The sequence below is a fragment of the Calidris pugnax genome, unplaced genomic scaffold (genome assembly GCF_001431845.1).
Source record: "Calidris pugnax isolate Ruff unplaced genomic scaffold, ASM143184v1 scaffold135, whole genome shotgun sequence".
In the NCBI taxonomy this organism is placed as follows: domain Eukaryota; kingdom Metazoa; phylum Chordata; class Aves; order Charadriiformes; family Scolopacidae; genus Calidris; species Calidris pugnax.
The window spans coordinates 1,703,959-1,723,642 of record NW_015090961.1 but is presented as its reverse complement, the minus strand read 5'-3'; the positions used below and the strand labels follow the sequence as shown (position 1 = coordinate 1,723,642).

Genomic DNA, 19,684 nt, shown 5'->3' with positions numbered 1-19,684 from the left:
CACACAGAGCTTTAATTTCTGGTTTAGGTGAGGACCAGCAACCTTCTCCCTTCCTCTCCCATCCCTGGAGAAGAGACACAGCCCCCACAGAGGGAAGAAGAGGGTGCCCCAGGTGACTTACCTGCTGGCCATCCAGCCCGCTCACGCCGGCTTCCCCAGGGTCTCCCACATCACCCTGCCAGAGGACACCTGGACATTAGGACAGATGGCCATGGTGGTCCTCCACACAGGTCCTCTGCACACCCCGCTGCCGGGCTTGCAATGCTCTGCTCCCACCTCGCACCAGATATGTAAATCCCCATCCCACGGGGCGAAACCAGTGGTCAGACTGGGAGGAGTGCTTGCACTTACAGCCCAGGGGAGGAAAACCACCCCTTTGGACAAGCAGAGCGAGCCCAAGGCTCTGCCTGCCTGGGGAGCTCAAGACTCACCTTCTCTGTCCTTACCTTCTCTCCTCTCATCCCCGAAGGCCCTTCAGGTCCATTTGGACCTTCTCGGCCCTGAAAACAAACAGTCCATGTCAGCAGCACGACATTGCACTAACTCAGGAGGGCTTTGCAAGCTCAGGAGCTGGGTCTGGGATGTCCCAGCACACCACATCCCCATGGGCAGAGAAACCACTCACAGCTTCCCAAGACCCTTGCACCACCTTCCCTTTTCCTTCCCTTCCTGCAGGTGCTTTTGGGAGCTCCCTAAAAGCGATTGCACCAGCAAAACCTTGCTCCTTGTCCTACCAGCTGAGGCAGGAGGTTGTGTTGGGCATTGATTGAAGGAACCACGTATCTGCACTCACCGGGTACCCAGGTGGGCCAGCAGCACCAGCTTCTCCGGGAGCCCCCACTTCTCCTGCTGAGCCAGGCTTTCCGGGGATGCCATCCAGCCCCCGTGGGCCAGGAACACCCTGCAAGACCAAAGGAGCCCTTAGGCACCTCAAAACATAGCGTGAGGTGCAGCTCCAGGGACGACAACTCCAGTGGGACCCTCATGCCTGAAGCAGTTGGGCCACCACGGGGTCTGCAAGGTGCCACTTGCACCTGGTGGGCACCAATGTCTCATCACTGCTGGTGCAGGAGGCCACTGCTGTCCCCATACCCGACTTGTCACCACCCAGCCACCCATGCAGGGTTTGGGTCATTCTCTGCCCCACAACCAGCCCAGGAATGAAGCTTTTTGCCTCCAATGTGGACACCTGTATGTCATCCCATGGGACATCATCCAACCAGAACCCACAGGGGATCTGTCAGCTACAGATCTCCCACTTACAGGCAGCCCTGGAAGCCCTCGAGGACCCGGGTCTCCTGCTCTGCCCTGAAACAAGAAGGATGCTCAGCAGTGTGGTCAAGGTCAGGAGGGACATGGGGTCCCGAGAGGGTGACACTTCACTTGGACAACCCCTGTGTGCCTGGGCAACCTCAACGGTGTCCATGAAGCATCAGGACAAAGCCCAACCACACGGGACCAGGGGGCTGGGATCACCCTGCTGATGCTATAGGTAGCACAGGGTCCATGTTGCAGTGTGGTGTACATCCACAGGGGATGGAGGCAGAGGGAGAGGAAAAAACCAGGCTTGTGGGGAGCACGGAGAGCCCTACCTGGGAGCCGGGAGCTCCACGTGGACCAGGGGGACCTGGCAGGGCCTGGGGAAGGAGAGAACTATCACAGCCCGACGCAGCAGCCCCACTGCTCCCTTCTCCCCAGTTTACATCCCTGATGCCAGTAGCAAACATTTGACATTTTCCCTTGTCCAGCCCAGCAAACGTCTGGGGGTGCTTCTCCAGGGGGTCCAGGGTGGCAGCAAACAGCACTCACCTTGGGACCAGCTTTTCCTGGAAACCCCGGTGGGCCTTGGGCTCCCATTTCTCCCTGTTGAGAAGCAAGAAAACAAAAATTCCTTTCTGCCATATGTTTTAATGCAGTAGCCTCCTAAGAAAAAAAAAAACAACTCAGGAGCCTGGCATCTTATGATGCTGGTTCACCCAGCATGGGACCCTGCTCCAGCTGTCCTCCTCCCGCTGCTCCTGCAACCTCCTTGGCATGGCTGATGACCATCACCATCCAAAAACCATCCATTGGGATCAACAGCCCAACCCAAAAAATATTTCCAAAGCCTGGCCTCCCACCCCAGTGCTGCATTTCCCAGCCTTACCTTGTCTCCCCTGCGTCCCGGCCTCCCGCGGTCACCGGCAGGTCCCGGGTAGCCCTAAGGAGAGCATGGCATTAGGAAGCAAACCAGGGCCACTTGGCATCTCCAGGGATTTGGGAGAAGGTGGGTGCTGAGGCTCAGCTCTAGGAAAGACAGGAGCCCTGGCAGGATGGCGAGTCCCTGGCTGAAGGCAGGGCTGCTCCAGCCAGTCTCCCCCCAGCCTGGCCACTGCCCACAGGCAGGACCTGCCACTTACGTAGGTGCCAACAGGTCCTTGTGGCCCCTCGGAGCCAGGCTTCCCAGGTAGACCCTGCCAGGCGACACAAGGGCATTAACAAACCTTCGCTCCCAGGATACGAGCAGAATCTTCCCATCCTTGGTCTCCATGTCTGCACCCAAGGGATCCTCCCAGGTCTCCCCATGGCACCCAAGAGCCTCTCAGGGCTGTTTGCCACCATCACTGCTCCAACCAGCCCTCCCCGCAGCCCACTCATGGCCCCCCTCAAGCGCCAGCTCTCACCTTTGGGCCTGGGGAACCTGGGTCTCCATCAGGTCCAGGTTTTCCCAGAGAACCCTTTGGAAATAAGGAGGTGGTGACAGTCAAAAGGCTGTGATGAGACAAGCCCCACCGAGCCACCGCTGCTGCCTCTGTGCTCAGGGACAAGTGTCATCTGTCCAGACTGGGTTTGTTGGGGACAAACTCTGCCACAGTGGCCCATCCTGGTGGCTCCCACACGCCAGTGCCCCATGGCTGGCTGTCTGGCAGGGTTGTCACCAGGGAGGGTGACAGCACTCACTCCTGAGGTAGTCACTGTTCCAGTTACTGGAGCTGCTCTGGATCTCCATCCCAGTGGGCTAAGACATGGGACTTGTCTTCCCTGAACCTCTACCAACCCATTCCTACCTGGGATGGAGCAAATGCTGTGATCCCCTCCCAGGACCACCCTGTTCTTCAGCCACCCAGGTGGGAAGGGGCTCTGGATCTCCATCCCAGTGGGCTAAGACTTGTCTTCCCTGAACCTCTACCAACCCATTCCTACTTGGGATGGAGCAAATGCTGTGATCCCCTCCTAGGACCACCCTGCTCTTCAGCCACCCAGGTGGGAAGCATTTCCATGGGCTGCAGTCCCCCATGGAGACCCCACCAGGCTCAGGGAAGCTGCAAAGTCCTTGGGCAGGCTGATTCCCTGGGGAAATGACTTTGTTCTTCCCTAGTCCCAATCTTTCTGCCACTCAGGCTTTTTTCTGCCCTTTAACAAGAAAAAGGCTCAGGGAAGCTGCAAAATCCTTGGGCAGGCTGATCCCCTGGGGAAATGACTTTGTTCTTCCCTAGCCCCAGCTCTTTCTGCCACTCAGGCTTTTTTCTGCCCTTTAACAAGAAAAGATTCAGGTCCTACAGATGCCCTGATCCCCCACCAGCAGCACCAGCCTTTGCTGGTGACCTCGCTGACTTCCCACCCACGCTACTCGAAGATTCAGGTCCTACAGATGCCCTGATCCCTCACCAGGGGCACCAGCCTTTGCTGGTGAGCTTGCTGACTTCCCACCCACACTACTCAGCTGACTAAGAAAATGCAGAGTTCATGCAGAAGACAGATTTATTTTCCTTACTATGGATCCTGGAGGTCCTGTGTGCCCGTGGCCCCCCTGCAAGCCAGCAAAACCCTGGAGGAAAGGGCAGAAGATGAGCGATGGAGGGAAAGCAGAAGTAGGAGGGATGGAGAGGCTCTTCCCTGGTGGCACGTGGTCTGAAACCAACCCAAACCAGAGCCCAGTGCCCGGGGTGAGACGCCAGCAAATGGCTCAGCCTGTGCTGGTGCTTCCCACTTCAAACCAGCTCTTTGGTTCTCGTTGCTGAAGCTGTGTGTGTACACGCACCCAACGCCCACACATCTAGGCAGGTAACAGCAATCTCAGAGGAGCTTCTCTTTGACCCAGAGATGAACATCTTTCATATTTTGTTTAGATGAAAGTGCCAGCTTTTTCTTTTTCTTTTTTTTTTTCCCCTTTGCATTTCAGAGCAAAGATAAAAAAATACCAGAAATCCTGCAGAAAGGAAAACTTGCCACCAGCCCAGGTCTTGCTGATGGGCCTGTTTTGGACAGCAGTGCCAGGGATGAGAAATCATCTTGCAATGGCCATTTCTTAAATGCGCTGCCCCTTTTCCCTCTTCTTTATTCCCTTCAGCGTGATGCTGAGAAGGTCCCTCCTTCCAGCTGCTGTCACTCCATCGGGGCCACCCACCACCCATGTCCCATCCCATGGACGTGCCTTTGAGGCACATCCTTAAATGGGGAAGAGTCAAGCAGGGGGGAGGAAGGACAGAGATCAGACAGCCATGCAGCTCTACTCACCGGTAGTCCTCTCCTGCCTGGGCTGCCTACGGTCCCTGGAGAACCCTGCAAGATAATGCAGGTGATGATGAGGATGGGGAGGCAGAGGATGGTCTCCCTGTCCCACTGTGCCAGCTCATGCACACAGGATCACTCCCCCATGTGGGGACACCCCTGGGGACAGCCTGGCTCTGCACCTCACAGTGAGGCCAACATCATGGCGTCAAGGTCTTGACCCACATGGCCATGGGTTGGGTTGGCCATGGGTTGGGTTAGGAAGACCCTCCCAGTTGGGCTCAGCTCCCCCTCTTGATACAACCCACCACCCCAGCCCTTGCCCACAGTCAAGTACAGAGTGTAGGATGGGAACCTGTGTACCAGGCTTTCCTTCTGCACCTTCCACTCCCAGGACGCCCCGCAAGCCCTGGAAGGAGAGTCTTGTCTTAGGAAAGGAGAGCCCCACGGCGGGGCGTCCCCACCAAGGGCTCATCCAGCCCCAGAGCCTCCCTACAGTATTAAAGGGTGGCAATTTGGCAGCAGCACGGTCCCCAGGCTGCTTGTCTGGTCTGTCTCAAGCCCTGGGTTCGTTAGCACATGGCACATCCCCGTGCAGCTCCTGCAGCTCCTCCCTGCTCCATCCCACCTTTGGATGCAGTCGCTGGGAAATAACATGAGTGTGGGAGGAAACCCGTTTCCACCGCGAAACACCTCGACTGTGATTTTTTTTCCCCTCTTGCCCCAGCGATTTATTCTTGGCTTCTCCACCCAACACGTCTCCGAATAACAGCAGTTTCTTGACAAGTCATTGCCTGAATTTTTCCGTGCTCAGGGTAAGAGAGAAGTTGTGGTGCTGGGCAGGTGGTTTGTCAAAATGCTACGTGCAACGGGCAAAAGCCTGGGCTGCTCCTTCCCGGCTTATCCTGTGCAAATTCCCAAGCAGAGCCTAACCCCACAATCCAGCTGCATCCCGGGTCATCTCCGGGGTCATCTCCTACTTACAGGCAGCCCAGGGACACCGACCAGCCCACGCTGACCCACGCGGCCCTGGAAAACAGCAAGCATTGAGAAAAGCATCCTTCTGCCAGCAGTGAAGTTCCAGATTTGGAGGCAAAGCTGGGGCTTGAAGATGCTCAGCCCCAGCACACCCCAAGCCACCCAGCGGGAGGTCTCCAGGGTTGTTTCAGCTCCCCATGGACAAAGATGCTCCAAGATTCACATACAAGTAGCAGCACCCCATGAGTTACCCGGGCTCCCCGCGGTCCTGGGCTTCCCTTCGGGCCATCAGGTCCTCGGCCTCCCTAAAATTCATATGGAGGAAAATGCAGTCATTTTAGGCAATGCTCGAGGTCTCCCCTCAGCCTGGTGGGCACCAAGGGGACTCATCCAGCTGCCACCATGGTGGGGTGGCATCGCGATGCTGTCCCCTGGGTGCTGGGACCCACTCTGGAGGTCATGGGCAGGGTGGTCACATCCCTGCCCCTCTGCACAAGGACAAGGGCAGGCCATGGGGAACCAGGGGACACAGTGACAATCGTTGGCACTGACCTTGGGTCCCTCGCTGCTGTTCAGCCCCACCGGACCGATCTGGCCTTCTTCCCCCTGCCAGGAGAGAGGAGAGGAGGTGGCAAAGGCGACGTCTGATCCTCTGTCTGCCCCCCCAGCTACCATCCCCCTGCTCTGTGTAGGGGAGAAACACAGGCAGCGTGGTGGAGGTGACTTTAATTAGTTGACAATGTGACCTGGGGCACCAGCTGAGCTTCAAGGTCGTGGGGGACTTCCCTCATCCCCCAGGATTATAAAACTGGCCAGAAAAAAAACACATCAATGGGTTCGGTGTTGGCCCCAAACAGCACAGTGGAATATTTTTGTTTCCTGGTGGTGCAATTAAAGGCAATTCAAAGGATGGATGTGCTGATGCTCCTGCTGGCTCGGGTACATCCCCAGTGGGGGGAGGCACAGACCAGACCCCTGCTCCAGACCGATGCCGTGGGTCAGCAGTGCTGCTTGGCTGGGTGGAAAAAGCACTGCCTGGCAGTGAGATGAGTCCTGCTGCATCTCCATCTCTTGGAGAGGTGGGAGGATTCGTTTCTCACCCTGAAGAGCCACGGTGAGAGCAGATCCAAGCAGGCATCCTGAAAACCCTCTGAGGGGGAGGGCATCGCAGTCAGGGGGATGCTGCAGACCAGAAAGGTGGGTGGGGAAAACGTGTCTAGCTTCTCCTGACAAGCTAGAAACCCCTCGAGATAAGCAGCCAGCCTTGGCTTCAGTTCCCAGGTAGAAATATTGATCTGTGCCTGGGTTCCTCCATCTCGACAGCTCACTCTGCAGGAAAAAGCACTCTAAAAAATCGTGCCTTGTTTCTGGGGCTCCTTGAGCACTGCTGTGCTCAGCTCTCAGGAGCTGGAGAGGGTCAGGACCAGGCAGTAGAGCTGGTGAGAAGCAGAGCTGGGCAATGTCAGCCATGGGAGCAGGCAGCAGAGGCTCCAGGAGGCAGAGAGCCTGGCAGGAGTCAGAGATGAGCAGCAGTTCATGAGAGCCATCTGCTCTCAAAATACCTGTGAAAGGGGCTGACCTGGAGCAGGGACTCAGCAGGAACCCTGCAAAGATGCTCGGGCTGAAGGAACTGGAAAGGGCTGACCTTGAACCTGCTGGAAACCTGCCTGAAGTTGCCCTTTCCTCTCATCGCTGGACCCACCAGCTTTGGTGGGGACACAGCTGGAGGGGTCTGGAGCACCTGGGTCAAAGCTCTGCTGGTGCTGGGGACACCTGTGACCCCAAGGATGGGGCTTTGAGGAAAGCTCCCCTGGTTGAGCAGCACAGAGGGAGATGCCCTTAGAGGTCTCCTTGAGTCCACACCATCTCCCACCACCCCAACGAGCCTGGAAATACCAGTACTGCTGCCAGGTGGGCTTTCAGCTGGGGACAGCCCAGTGCCTTCAGCCCACGGGAGGAGGAAGAGGGTGGTGGAGATGCCTGGGATGCTGGAGGGAGCTGGGATTAGGTGGTGAAAGAGTGGGGGGAGGGTCCTGCAAACCTACAGTGTCTGGCTCTTGGGCAATCACCGAGGCAGGTTGCCCATCACCTGGGCTTGGGAGCGGGCAGGAGCTCTCACCCCGGGCAGGGATGGGGCACAGCATCACTGGCCACACTGCCTGCACCCCCTCAGGGCTGTCCCCTCCCCATGTCACCCACCTCACAGCATCACACTGGGCACACACGTGTCCCACCATGCAACACCCCACACCACTTACCTCTGGTCCCTGGGGTCCCGCTGCTCCTCGGGGGCCAGGAAAGCCCTGCAAACCAACCTGTCCCCGAATCCCCGGGGGGCCTTTGGCTCCTTGTGCTCCGTATGGACCCTGGGAGGAATAAGATGGAGCATGCAGACCCCCATCTCGCATGAGCTGCAGGATGGTGAGGGACAGATGGTGTCTGGGGATCCCCCACCCACGGGCAGGAACCACACTGAGATCCCAGCACTTGCTTCCCTGGTTCTCTGCACCTTTTTTGGCCAGAGGCTGCTCTGGGTGAACACCCCATGACCCTCCTCCGAGAGCATCCCTGGGTACCAGCAACAGGGCAATATAACATTTTTAAACAGCCAAAGCAAGACGGAGCAGGGAAGGATTGGGTCGGGGGTGGCAGCGTGGTGGGATGAAGCCCAACCTGAGCTGCCTGGCTCTCACAGCCCCCTGGGTCCCTGGACATCCACATCACCACATCCACTGGCTGGAGAATAGCATGTTTGAAGAAGAAAAGAGGAAGCAGCTTGAGGAATCCCCCCCTGCAAGCCTGGGTACGTGGTACCTTGTCTCCTTTGGCTCCCAGGTCTCCCTTGGCTCCAGTTGGACCTCGACAGCCCTGCAAGAACAGCAGACATGGAGGACACACTCAGGAACCCACATTATGCCACTCATTGCAACCAAAGCATGGTGTGATCAGGTTTTGGCATCAATGAAAATCAATTTAGCCCAATTTAGATCAGGGGTTTACTCCCGATGGGCTTTTGGAGGCTGGAAGCAGGTACATACTGGATCTGCTCCTCGTGGCTAGAGGGCTCCAGAGCTTCTGGGTTCATTTACCACCAAACCATTAGTGCCCCCAGCACCCCGTGCCAATCCCAATTCTCCCAGCAGGTAGGACACCTGCAGCCGGTGGTGGCATCCCAGCTGCACCATCCTGGTACCAGCACAATGATGATGAGCATCTTGTCCTCATTACTATGTTTCTTAGCACAGGCTACAGCACTCCCACGATATCTTAGGGGACACTGTTGTGTCTGAAAGCTCCTCTGAAAGCAAGGCAAGTCCAAGCCTGGCTCTGCCTTCCCAAATGACTCCATTTCCCATCTATTCAAGCATCAAGGCCAAAACACAGGCAAAGAACAAAGAGTTGGTGCCCCTGATGTGGCTCTCCTGCATCCCAAGCCTGGCACGACGTGGGTGCCGTCACTCACCCGCTCTCCTTGGGTGCCTTTTGAACCTGGCAGGCCAATGAACCCCTTCAGAGAGAGACAGAAAGTGCAAGTTAAAAAAAAAAAAATAAATAAACCATAAAGGAAAATATCTGATGCACTCCCAGAGGCTGACAACACTCCCACGCCACAGGGATGGGAAGATGCTGGTAAAAGGGAGATGCCAGTTCAGCTCTGCAGGGTTGCTGCTGCTGATGCCACGATGGGATTTGCTCCCCAACAGGCACCAGGGGAGGTAGAACCCCTCTCCAGGTTACCCCCACCCGCAGAGCACCCCCCAGCACGAGGGACGAGGTCCTTGTTAGCCTCCAAAATGCACCACCCACGTCCCACCCCACATCCCTCTTGCAAGCACCAGCTTTCAGCTCAGCACCATGGGGTTTCAGCATGTGAGAAGCAAATGGACTCTGCTCAGCTGGGACACTGTGGGTCAGGCAGGAGAAAGACCAGGCTTTCCCAGCCTCCTTATGCTCAGCACCTTTCAGCCTGGAGAAGAGAAGGCTCCGGGGAGACCTTATAGCGGCCTTTCAATACCTGAAGGGTGCCTATAGAAGAGCTGGGGAGGGACTCTTTGCCAGGAAGGGTAATGATAGGACAAGGGGAAACGGTTTTAAATTGGAAGAAAAAAGATTCAGATTAGATATCACAAAGAAATTTATTACTATGAGGGTGGTGAGACACTGGAACAGGTTGCCCAGGGAGGTTGTGGCTGCCCCATCCCTGGAGGGGTTCAAGGCCAGGCTGGATGGGGCCTTGAGCAACCTGGTGTGGTGGGAGGTGTCCCTGCCCAGGGCAGGGGGGTTGGAACTAGATGATCTTTGAGGTCCCTTCCAACCCAAACCATTCTATGATTCTATGATTCTAAATCCCTTGGGAAAAAGGGGTGCACCTCATCGCGCAACAGGGAAGGGATAGGCAGGGCCGGGGCTGGGGCGTCTCTGCTGGAAAATCCATAGGAAAAAATAAAAATAAAAAAAATCTAGGGTCCCCGCAAGCATCAGGGTCAGAGGAGCTTTGAAGTTTGGAGATGAGCGTGGCCAGAGGGACATGGCCATCATCTGAACCAGCACTTGTGCCACAAACATTGTGGGGGCCTGGGGGCAGCAGGGGGGAGCAGGACATTCCTCCGTGGTGCTTTGGGTGCTGCAAGGGGGAAGGACAAGGACATCTCTCACCCAGCCACCTGCTCCCATGGACTTACCCCAGGGCCCTCCTGGCCCAGCTGTCCCCTCGGCCCGGGGACACCGTCTGTGCCCTGCAAGAGGAGCGTAGGATGAGCCTGTGCTACACCAAGTAGAGTGTGCCCAGTCCCACCGTGTCCCCTCCCTGGGGCTCCCAGGGACATCCAGGCTTTCTCCACGAGGTCAGCTCCAAGTGTTGTCCCCCTCTCCCCACCGAAAGCAGGGACAGGGACACCTCACTCTACCCATCTCTCCAAGGGAAGATGTCAAGCCTGGGCTCCATCTCCATCAGGGAGTGAAGCGTGAAGACAAGGGGTAATGGTTTTAAACTGAAAGAGGGGAAATTTAAATGAGATCTGGGGAAGAACTTTGGTGTGAGGGTGGTGAGAGCCTGGCCCAGGTTGCCCAGAGAAGCTGTGGCTGCCCCATCCCTGGAGGGGTTCAAGGGCAGGTTGGAGGGGGCTTGGAGCAACCTGGTGTGGTGGGAGGTGTCCCTGCCCAGGGCAGGGGGTGGCACTGGATGGGCTTTAAGGTCCCTTCCAACCCAACCCATTCTGTTATTCTATGATCAAGGTCAAAGCCAGCCAGTGAGAAGCTCTTACGGTGTCTCCTTTGGGACCAGCAGATCCCTCCATCCCAGCTGGACCCTGGGGAAAAGCAAAGGCAGGAGAAGGTTTGGGAGAAGAAAGATGCTGCTCACCGTCCTGCTCTGAGGATGAGACCCCAGCCCACAGGAACCCTGCCCGGCCCCCCAGGAGCTGCCTGTCACACCCCAGGGACCATGTCCCCATCAGATCACCCTTCCCTTGCCCCCTCTCTCCCCCCCTTCCTGCAGCTTGCCCAGGGGACACCGGGGGCAAGTCCCAAGGAGCTCCTTACTTGCTCATCCAGCACATGGGTTGGGGGGACACCCACACCTTGGAGACATGGTGGCCTCCAAGCCAGGACCCGCTTACCTGTGTGCCTCTGGGACCGGGGGGGCCACGTCTCCCCTGCAAGCCCTGTGGTCCCTGCAAAGCAAGGTGGGGGGGACGAGGGGCTGCTGTTAGAATCACATCCCTGCAAAGCCTGGGGTGCAAAACCTCTCCCAGGAACCACCACGCTGCTGAGGAGCTCCAGGGCAACGGGACCCCCCCCCATCATTGAAGGGGTACAGAAAGGATTCCCACCCCCATCTCAGCCTCTCTGCAGATTTTGGGGTGGGTTGAGATGACAGCCCAGCTGGAGGAGACCCCCCCTCTGAGCTGGGTGACCCTCGGGACACCCTCCCATCCTGGCACCCCCACCAGCTTTCCCAAGACACCCCATCACCACGAACTTCACCCATCCCTCGGGGCAGGATTGTACCAACATACCTTGGGGCCCTGGGGACCAGGCAAACCAGGAGGACCCATTTCTCCCTGTGGAGAGAACAGGGGAGGGACGGAGTGAGCGCAGTGACCAGAAAAACTCAAATAGCCAAGGAGGGGAACCGGGGTAGACCCACCTGAGAGCCATTGACACCTTGGCATCCAACGGATCCTGGCTGGCCTGGCTCTCCCTGCAGTGCAAGAGGGTGCTCAACCCCACAGCAAGGTGCACCACGCAGGGGGAGACAGGATGGGACCCCCCAGGCATCTGCCATGGCAGAAGGGGCTAGTGGGGATGCTGAGGTGAGGGGGCTTTAATAGTGTGCATGAGTCTTAACACCATTTATCTTTTTGCAATTTGCCCCCCACTACCAGGAGGCTGTATTTGAAGGAGACACATCCTTTTCAGGTGTAAGTTCAACACAAAGGATGAAGGTGGGCAAGGACACGATGGCATCATTTCAGGTGGTGAGAGCCTGGCCCAGGTTGCCCAGAGAAGCTGTGGCTGCCCCATCTCTGGAGGGGTTCAAGGGCAGGTTGGAGGGGGCTTGGAGCAACCTGGTGTGGTGTTAGGTATCCATGCCCAGGGCAGGGGGTGGCATTAGGTGATCTTTAAGGTCCCTTCCAAGTTTAACCATTCCATGACTCTCTGTCCCAGTCTGCCCTCAGTGGTCCTGCCCCACTCTCGCTGCTCCCCCAGCCCAGCCACCGCCTGCATTCCAGCAGGGGTTTGAACCAAAAAACCTGTGACTTACCATGGGACTCGCTGCTCCCCCAGCCCAGCCACCGCCTGCATTCCAGCAGGGGTTTGAATCAAAAAGCTGTGACTTACCATGGGGCCGACAGGTCCTGGGGGACCCACTGAGCCACCTTCTCCCTGAAGAAGGAGAGAAAGGAGGACATTTTTCCGGCCTGTTTTGCTTTGATTTTCTCCTTTTAGTTTTCACATCCTCCTTTTCTTCCCACCAAACATCAGCTACTTGATGTCCCTCTGAACAGCGACCTGCCCAGCCCCCAGCTCTCCCACTTCACACTGGAAGGTGCTTCCATTCACCCACCAAACTGCTTGAATTTTCCTTTTAGATCTACTGCAACCCCTTCCCTGGCTGAGATGCCTCCTAATGAGGTGGCAGCAGTTAAGCTATTGGCATGCTGAGAGCAGCGTGGAAAAGCCCAGGTGCTGTCAGCCTGGGATTCATCGCAGCTGAAGGTGGTCACCTAAAATAAACTGCAATGCAATGTGCTCTGCAAAGGCTCATTTCTCCCCCTCACCAGCCAGGAGAATGAGCTGGGATGCAAACATCCATGCAGGAGATGTTGGAGGCAAAGGGGGGCTCCTGCCCCCCATGTGCAGAGGGACAACGAGCCTGGTCGCTCCAGGGCAATTTCCCTATTAATAAAAGCCACTTCCAGGACAAAGATAGAGATGCAAAAAGATCATGAAGATGTAGTTTAGGTGCAGCTTTCAGGAATAAAGAGTATTAAATAAGGATTTTGTAAGAGCAAACCACAAAGTGGTGGCGGTGACCTGCAAAGCCTGAGCCCTCCCTCCTTGGACCCATCTTTCCAGTTGGAAGTGGTAGTGGAAAGGGAAGGAGCTTCCTCAGGGAGGGCTGGGGACACAGAGAAAGCAAAACCACTCACCTCTGGCCCCATGGGGCCCTGGAAGCCCATCGCACCCTTCAGACCTGCCATCCCCTGGGGAAGAAGCCAGGAGTAGGGCATCAGCAAGGTGCCCATCCCTTCCAGGAGGGTCAGAGACCTTGAGAGCTTTGCCCAAAGCCAGGAGAACGTGGGCTGGAGCCAGGGATGGAGCTGGGACCATCGCAGACAAACAAAGGGGTCAGGCCAGGGAAGGGGATGGAGGGAAGGAGCCATCACAAGACAGTGACTCACGTGAAGCCCAGCAGGACCTGGCAGGCCATTTTCTCCCTTCACCCCCTGGAAAAGCCAAGAGCAGCCTGAGCGATGGAGAACAGGGTTACCTGGGGACAGGGGGTGGGCATGGCAGGGGTGGACCAACCTCCTGCCTGACCCAGGCAGGGCTGTGAAGAGCAAGGACAGGCACCCTCACCTTCGCTCCCTTCTCTCCTTTCTCCCCAACCGGTCCAGGGTCACCCAAGAAACCCTGAAATGAGAACACTCCCCAACTGGTCCAGGGTCACCCAAGAAACCCTGAAATGGGAACAATGAGGATGTGTGAGCCCCAGCTGGACCACCAGGAGCTAAAAGGTGGCTGCTGGGCCCCAAAGGGCTGTCAGTGCTGTGCAGGGGGGTGGGAACCCTCAAATTTGTACTAAAGGAGGCACCCCCAGAAGAAAAAACCTGCAGCAGAGGGGACAGCCACCCACCCTGCTGTGGTTACTCAGCTCGTGTGTCCCAAGCTGGGGTTACACCACGTCATGCACAACGGTGACATGGAGGTGTCCCAGCACCTGCTGGGCTGGGATGGGGCTCCCTGCAGTGGGTGGCAGGGCCATGCCCATTGCTGGTGCCTGGGAGATGCCAGGGTGCCCTGAGCTGCACACGGTGGCAGTGGGGATGGAACAGAACAGCTCGATGGGCTTGTGAAAGTGGAGTAAAGCTTCACGTGTCCACAGCTGCTGAGAGGTCAAGCCCAAGGAGGAGAGATTCTCCATCTGGGTTGATGCTGGGATGGTGCTCACAGGCAAGAGGGTACAAAGTACGGGCCAGAAAAGAAATATCATAAACCATGGGGGGCAGCAGTTTTAGAAAGAAGAAATTGGGTTTCACCCCAGTCTCATCAGACCTCAGAGGAACTCAGTGCCAAAATCTCTTGGGTAGCTCTAAACATTTCGGCTTAAAAGGGACTGGGTGGGAAGGAAGCGAGAGAAACCACTAATATTTACTTTTTTTATGGACATTTTACATCTTGTTCTTTATATTCCTCTGGTGAGGAACTGCAGGATGTGCACTAGCAGCCCCAACTCCCCCAGCTCAGGGCACTCACATGGCCAGAGGCTGAGTGGGCACAGCAGCGAGGGTGATCCCCCTGGGTGGCAGGAGGGTGACACCAGGGCATCCCACACTAACACAACATCAGGCTGGCATACTGGGACACCAGTGTACATACTGGGACTGGCACTGAATTGTGCCCACAGGCAGCTCCTTACCTCTTCTCCCTTCTCGCCAGCCAGCCCCCGGTCACCCTGGAAGCCCTGCAGTCCCTGGGGAGAAGGAGGAAGGAGCAGAGTGGGTGCTGAGGGGCTTCCCAGTGCCTCCCACCCATGCCCAGCTGCAACTCCTACCTCCCCACCCTGCCACCAGCTGCTGCCTCCCCCCCAGGGGACTCTCAGGAGCCTCAGACCTCTCAGTCCCCAACACCATCTTCCAAAAGCCCCTGAGAAATCTCCCAGCTCAGAAGCGTTGCTCAAATTCCCCAGGGATTGCTCCCAGGGGTCTGGAAAGGGGCAGGGACTGTCACACCACCAAGTGACCAGCTTCGTAGCTTGAACATGATCCAGGCAGCCCATAAATGCTCTTTCTCATTTCTTTCTTAGTCCCCCCGGTTATTTTCTCCTGTGAAAGCAACTGGGAGGTCCAGATGCAGAAGAGCAGCCCAGCCCTCGTGCTCAGGCCCAGCACCGGATCTGCAGCGCTTGGGTTGTCCCAGCTGCACTTTAACACACACGTGTGATGTTTTACAGCCCTTTTTGGAGGGGGAAACATGAACCTCAAGGCACTAATTTAGGACTGGACAAAGCTTTGAGCAACCTGGTCTGGTGGGAGGTGTCTCTGCCTGGGGCAGGGGTTTGGAACTGGATGATCTGATCAATGCTTATAAATACTTAAAGGGAGGGAGTCAGGAGGATGGGGCCAGTCTTTTTTCAGTGGTGCCCAGGGACAGGACAAGAGGAAACGGGCACAAACTTGAGTATAAGAAGTTCCACCTAAACATGAGGAGGAACTTCTTTCCTGTGAGAGTGGTGGGGCACCGGAACAGGCTGCCCAGAGAGGTGGTGGAGTCTCCTTCTCTGGAAACATTCCAAAACTTCCTGGACAAGATCCTGTGCAACCTGCTCTGGGTAGACCCACTCCGGTGGGGGAGTTGGACTTGATGATCTCCAGAGGTCCCTCCCAACCCTACATGAGTCCATGATCTTTAAGGTCCCTTCCAACCTGAACCATTCTATGATCCTATCCCTGCCTGGGTTTGCAGGTTAAGAGGAGTATTTTAGTTGAAGAAGGCAAGTGAACGTTAAGATCAGGAGCATTAGGAGCCCCTTGTCTCCTGCCTGGGGCTCAGGGCTGCAGCTTGCCCACCCAATGCTAGCCACGCCACGGCCCCTGCTTGCCCACAGCTCACCTGCTCTCCTGGCAGTCCCCATGGGCCAGGTTTGCCATCCAGGCCAGGGAATCCATCTGAGCCGGGGTAACCCACACGTCCTGGCAGGCCCTGGAGCCCGGGTTCACCCTAGGGATTAAAAAAAAAGGCAAGCATGGAAAATTAAAAAATCCACATCATTATGAAACCAGTAAGTTAAACACCAAACTCTGCCTGCTTTGTGTTTTTGCAGCAACACCTGTGGAACACCAAGTGCTTTGCAAGGAGGTAGGGACGGCTGGTGGGGGGAGAAGCTTCATGCATCCAGGGGCTGCACGTGTTGGGTCCATGGATCTGCCCAGGGTCTCGGACAGAAACTGTGGGAGGGTCACAACCAGTGGCTGCACAGCAAGAAACAAGGTAGAAGGCAGAGAGAGAAGCAGCGATGCATCAGGAGAACGTCAACCCAAAACCCTCTGCATCTGCTTCTCAGATCTAGGGCTTATGCTCAAAGCCATCTCTGATGCTTTCCCCCATGCAAGAGCCTGAGCAGATCCTCTGGACTGGGCATCACCAGCTAAAGTTTAGGGGCAGCAGGTTTTTTTTTACCCCTTAGCTCACTGGCAATTCTGAATTAAGGCAGGATAAAGAACAGTCTGGAACAAAGAGAAAACGTTTCCCTTCAAACCTGGTCTGGTGGGAGGTGTCCCTGCCCATGACCTTTAAGGTTCCTTCCAACTCGATGGCCTTTAAGGTCCCTTCCAACTCTAACCATTCTATAATTCTAAACCACTTTGATTGTTTGGATTTCTCCAAAATTTTGGAACATTTGGTCAAGTCCAAAAGTTGGACTTTGTTTGAATTTGTAAAATCAGAGTTCGAAGGAAGTGCAGAAAGACGCAGTTACCTCAGTTGTTTCTCAAGTGAAGAATCTGGCTGCAAAAATATAAAAGCTTGTTTTGGGGAGGTTTGCTTTTCCATCTCCCTCTCCCAAGGGCTTCAACATCACACAAGCAGCCACACACATCCCCTGTGCTTGGGAGCACCCACATATACTGGGAGCAGCCAGCCCAAAACCCAGCATTTTTGCCCCATTCCACTTCCAGTCCCAGCTTTGGTGAATATTTATAGTTATTTCTGATTTTTTAAGAGAGAGACCTGGGCCATGACACACCTCTAGCTGTGCTCTGCGGTGGGTGAACCTGGGCAGACAGGCCAAATGCAAAACAGACCATGGGCAAACCCAACCCAACCATGAGCTCAGGGGCTGAGGCAGATGGATGAAATCCCTCCTCCTCTTCCTCACCCCTTCTGCCATCCATTGGCCTCACCTGGGTAGGAGTCGAGACCTGGCAGAGCCTGAATGGGCACCAAAGACCTCTTGGGCCAAGGTCTAGTAGAATGGTGAACCTTAACCAAAATCAACCCAGACTGGTCAAGAGCAGAGTCCAACGCTGAGTTGGGTTTCCCTGTTGGGAACCTGCTGTGCAAAGCCTCTGGAAGATGCTAAAGTGAGAGCAGAGGGATGTGGCCATGACACAGCCCCCCAAACCCCAGACATCAGGCTTGCAGATGGACTGTGATGGGTGGAAAAAATTTGCTCTTTTCCATTTCTGTGCTAATCCCCACCCCCACAGAGCTGCTGCCGCCCCTCGCAGATCCTGTTTATGCAAAGACGGAGAATAATTTTGGCACCTGATGATTAAGCTACGCCAACAGACTCCAGTGTTTACACTCAACCGGCTTAACAGAGTCAGTGACGCCTTCCAGATGTTGGCAGCTGGTAAAACACCATCCCCGAGGTGCATCCCTGCTGCAAGGGAGTGGGGCCGGGGGTGAGAGGGGACCTGGCAGCAGGACGTGTGATGGAGAGCAGACACACAGCTCCTGATGGAGTAGCTGCAGTTCTTGCTCAAAGTATCAAGTCTAACTTTTGCCATGAACTTTTGGGACTTGAAGGTTCAACACAGCTGCCAGGAACCAGCCTGGGTCCTGCTCAACAGCCTGTCCAAATCCTCCTCCAGCTTCGATCCCTGTAAGCCCAGCTCGTCCTTGGCTCCTCTTCTCAAGCCAGACCAAAAACCACCCCAGTTTTGGAGAGACAGTCACGATGGCAAAGAAGACGACAGGAGGAAAGGAAGGTCATTGCTGAGAGGGAGCCAAGGGGATGAGGGTGCTGTGGTCAAGGTTGCTGGGGAGATGCTCTCCAGGATGGTAAACACTGGAGGGCTGAAGGAAGATGATTGCTCCAGTAGCTGGATGAGCAGGGAGATGAGGAGCAGCAGGAATGGGAGATGAGGAGCAGCAGGAATGGGAGCTGATGTCCCTTCAGAGCAGTCCAGCAGCAGCCAAGACAAATGAGCAAGAGGCAGGGGGTGCTCGGGGGACACCTGAGCATCAGGGACAAGATTGAGGATGCACCAGCTCTTCCCACGAGGGCTGGGTACCAGCAAGCACAGGTGGGAGAGCAGGTGGAAATCTCCAATGATGCTGAGAGACTGGGTCATCTGCTCTCCTCTCCTTTTACCCATGGGGGCATCATAACCCCACAGGCAGCTGTGCTCCCTCTGTCCCCAGGGAGGTGGCTGGGTCCCATGAGGGTGCACTGCACCCATCGCTGAACACGGGCAGAGCTCACATGTCCCTCCAGCCAGAGCCATGGGGAAGGAGCTGGGTGGTTTCCAAAAGGTGACAAAAGGACAGAATGCTGTTGGGACAACCCTTCCAGCTTGTGACCACCTGCTTGGGAAGCCATCAGGTGACAAATGGCAGAGTCCATCACCTAAAAGGACTGTGTTGAACCCATGAACCTGCTGGAGTAGGGCACTGCAAAACAGGGTGAGAGAAGCTGCAGCATGGACCTGGTCAGGGGAACAAGCTTGCCATGGAGGTCACCCCTGCCAGCCACAGCAAGGTCCCCAGAGAGAGGACCAGGGCATCACCTCCCACCACCCCAGTACCTGAAGGAGGCCTGTAAGAAAGCTGGGGAGGGACTTTTTACAAGGGCATGTCATGATAGGACGAGGGGTAATGGCTTCAAACTGAAAGAGGGGAGATTTAAATGAGATCTCAGGAAGAAATTTTTCCCTCTGAGGGTGGTGAGAGCCTGGCCCAGGTTGCCCAGAGAAGCTGTGGCTGCCCCATCCCTGGAGGGGCTCAAGGCCAGGTTGGAGGGGGCTTGGAGCAACCTGGTCTGGTGGGAGGTGTCCCTGCCCAGGGCAAGGGGGTAGAACTAGATGATCTTTGAGGTCCCTTCCAACTCAAACCATTCTATGATTCCATGACCCTTCAAACTTGCACGGTTCCCAAACTGGCATCAAATGATTCTTCCTCATCCAGCGCTCCAGGGTTTGATCCAAGAGGGACAGGGTCTCCAAGGGTCCCCAGGAGAGCCCCAGGGACACAACCAACCTCTGCAAACTGGGCTCTCCCCAGAGCCAAGTCCTTCATCCCCCCACAGCCAGGTGTCCCCACCAGCCCCCCCACTCACCGTGTACCCCCGCTGGCCTTTCTCCCCCGGCTCCCCTGGCTCTCCGCAGGGTCCCTGCACACAAACAGGAATCGAGTCAACAAACATGTCCCCACCATCCCACCCCGTGCTGAGGACAACCTAGTGGAGGCTGTGATGAGGGGGACAACATGCAATGCGCAGAGGTGGCCTCAGGAAGGGCAGAACGGGACGATTCGCATCCCTTGGACACCCCCCTCCCTTTGGGCTTTGGGCTCTGTGGTCAGGGCAGGTTTGGAGGTGGCAACAGACCTGGTTCCTCATTGGCTTTAGTGCCCTACTGGAGGTGAGGATGGGGAGTTTTCCCTTCATTTGTCCTACCTCCTGGCACTGCCCCGTTGGCAGAGGCCAGCTGGGTGGGAAGCATCACCCAGCAAACCCAGGGGCTGCGTGGGCAGGGGGCTGCAGACC

The 19,684-nt window shown here is 56.2% G+C and overlaps 1 protein-coding gene across 1 annotated transcript in view; it reads right to left on the bottom strand.

Annotated features, from left to right (window-relative positions):
* Positions 1-19,684, bottom strand: part of LOC106893955 (collagen alpha-1(I) chain-like) — a 69,733-nt gene that overhangs the window by 13,429 nt on the left and 36,620 nt on the right. Inside the window, exons 13-42 of the mRNA XM_014952316.1 lie at positions 19,256-19,309; positions 15,808-15,915; positions 14,615-14,668; positions 13,555-13,608; positions 13,377-13,421; positions 13,125-13,178; positions 12,313-12,357; positions 11,618-11,671; positions 11,487-11,531; positions 11,088-11,141; positions 10,734-10,778; positions 10,152-10,205; positions 8,933-8,977; positions 8,284-8,337; positions 7,728-7,835; positions 6,022-6,075; positions 5,721-5,774; positions 5,476-5,520; positions 4,847-4,900; positions 4,498-4,542; positions 3,755-3,808; positions 2,664-2,717; positions 2,400-2,453; positions 2,147-2,200; positions 1,810-1,863; positions 1,593-1,637; positions 1,264-1,308; positions 794-901; positions 447-500; positions 122-175 (exon numbers count right to left, since the gene is read on the bottom strand). Of these exons, the coding sequence (XP_014807802.1) occupies positions 122-175; positions 447-500; positions 794-901; positions 1,264-1,308; positions 1,593-1,637; positions 1,810-1,863; positions 2,147-2,200; positions 2,400-2,453; positions 2,664-2,717; positions 3,755-3,808; positions 4,498-4,542; positions 4,847-4,900; positions 5,476-5,520; positions 5,721-5,774; positions 6,022-6,075; positions 7,728-7,835; positions 8,284-8,337; positions 8,933-8,977; positions 10,152-10,205; positions 10,734-10,778; positions 11,088-11,141; positions 11,487-11,531; positions 11,618-11,671; positions 12,313-12,357; positions 13,125-13,178; positions 13,377-13,421; positions 13,555-13,608; positions 14,615-14,668; positions 15,808-15,915; positions 19,256-19,309 (1,701 nt within the window). The remainder of the gene's footprint in view (positions 1-121; positions 176-446; positions 501-793; positions 902-1,263; positions 1,309-1,592; positions 1,638-1,809; positions 1,864-2,146; positions 2,201-2,399; positions 2,454-2,663; positions 2,718-3,754; positions 3,809-4,497; positions 4,543-4,846; positions 4,901-5,475; positions 5,521-5,720; positions 5,775-6,021; positions 6,076-7,727; positions 7,836-8,283; positions 8,338-8,932; positions 8,978-10,151; positions 10,206-10,733; positions 10,779-11,087; positions 11,142-11,486; positions 11,532-11,617; positions 11,672-12,312; positions 12,358-13,124; positions 13,179-13,376; positions 13,422-13,554; positions 13,609-14,614; positions 14,669-15,807; positions 15,916-19,255; positions 19,310-19,684) is intronic.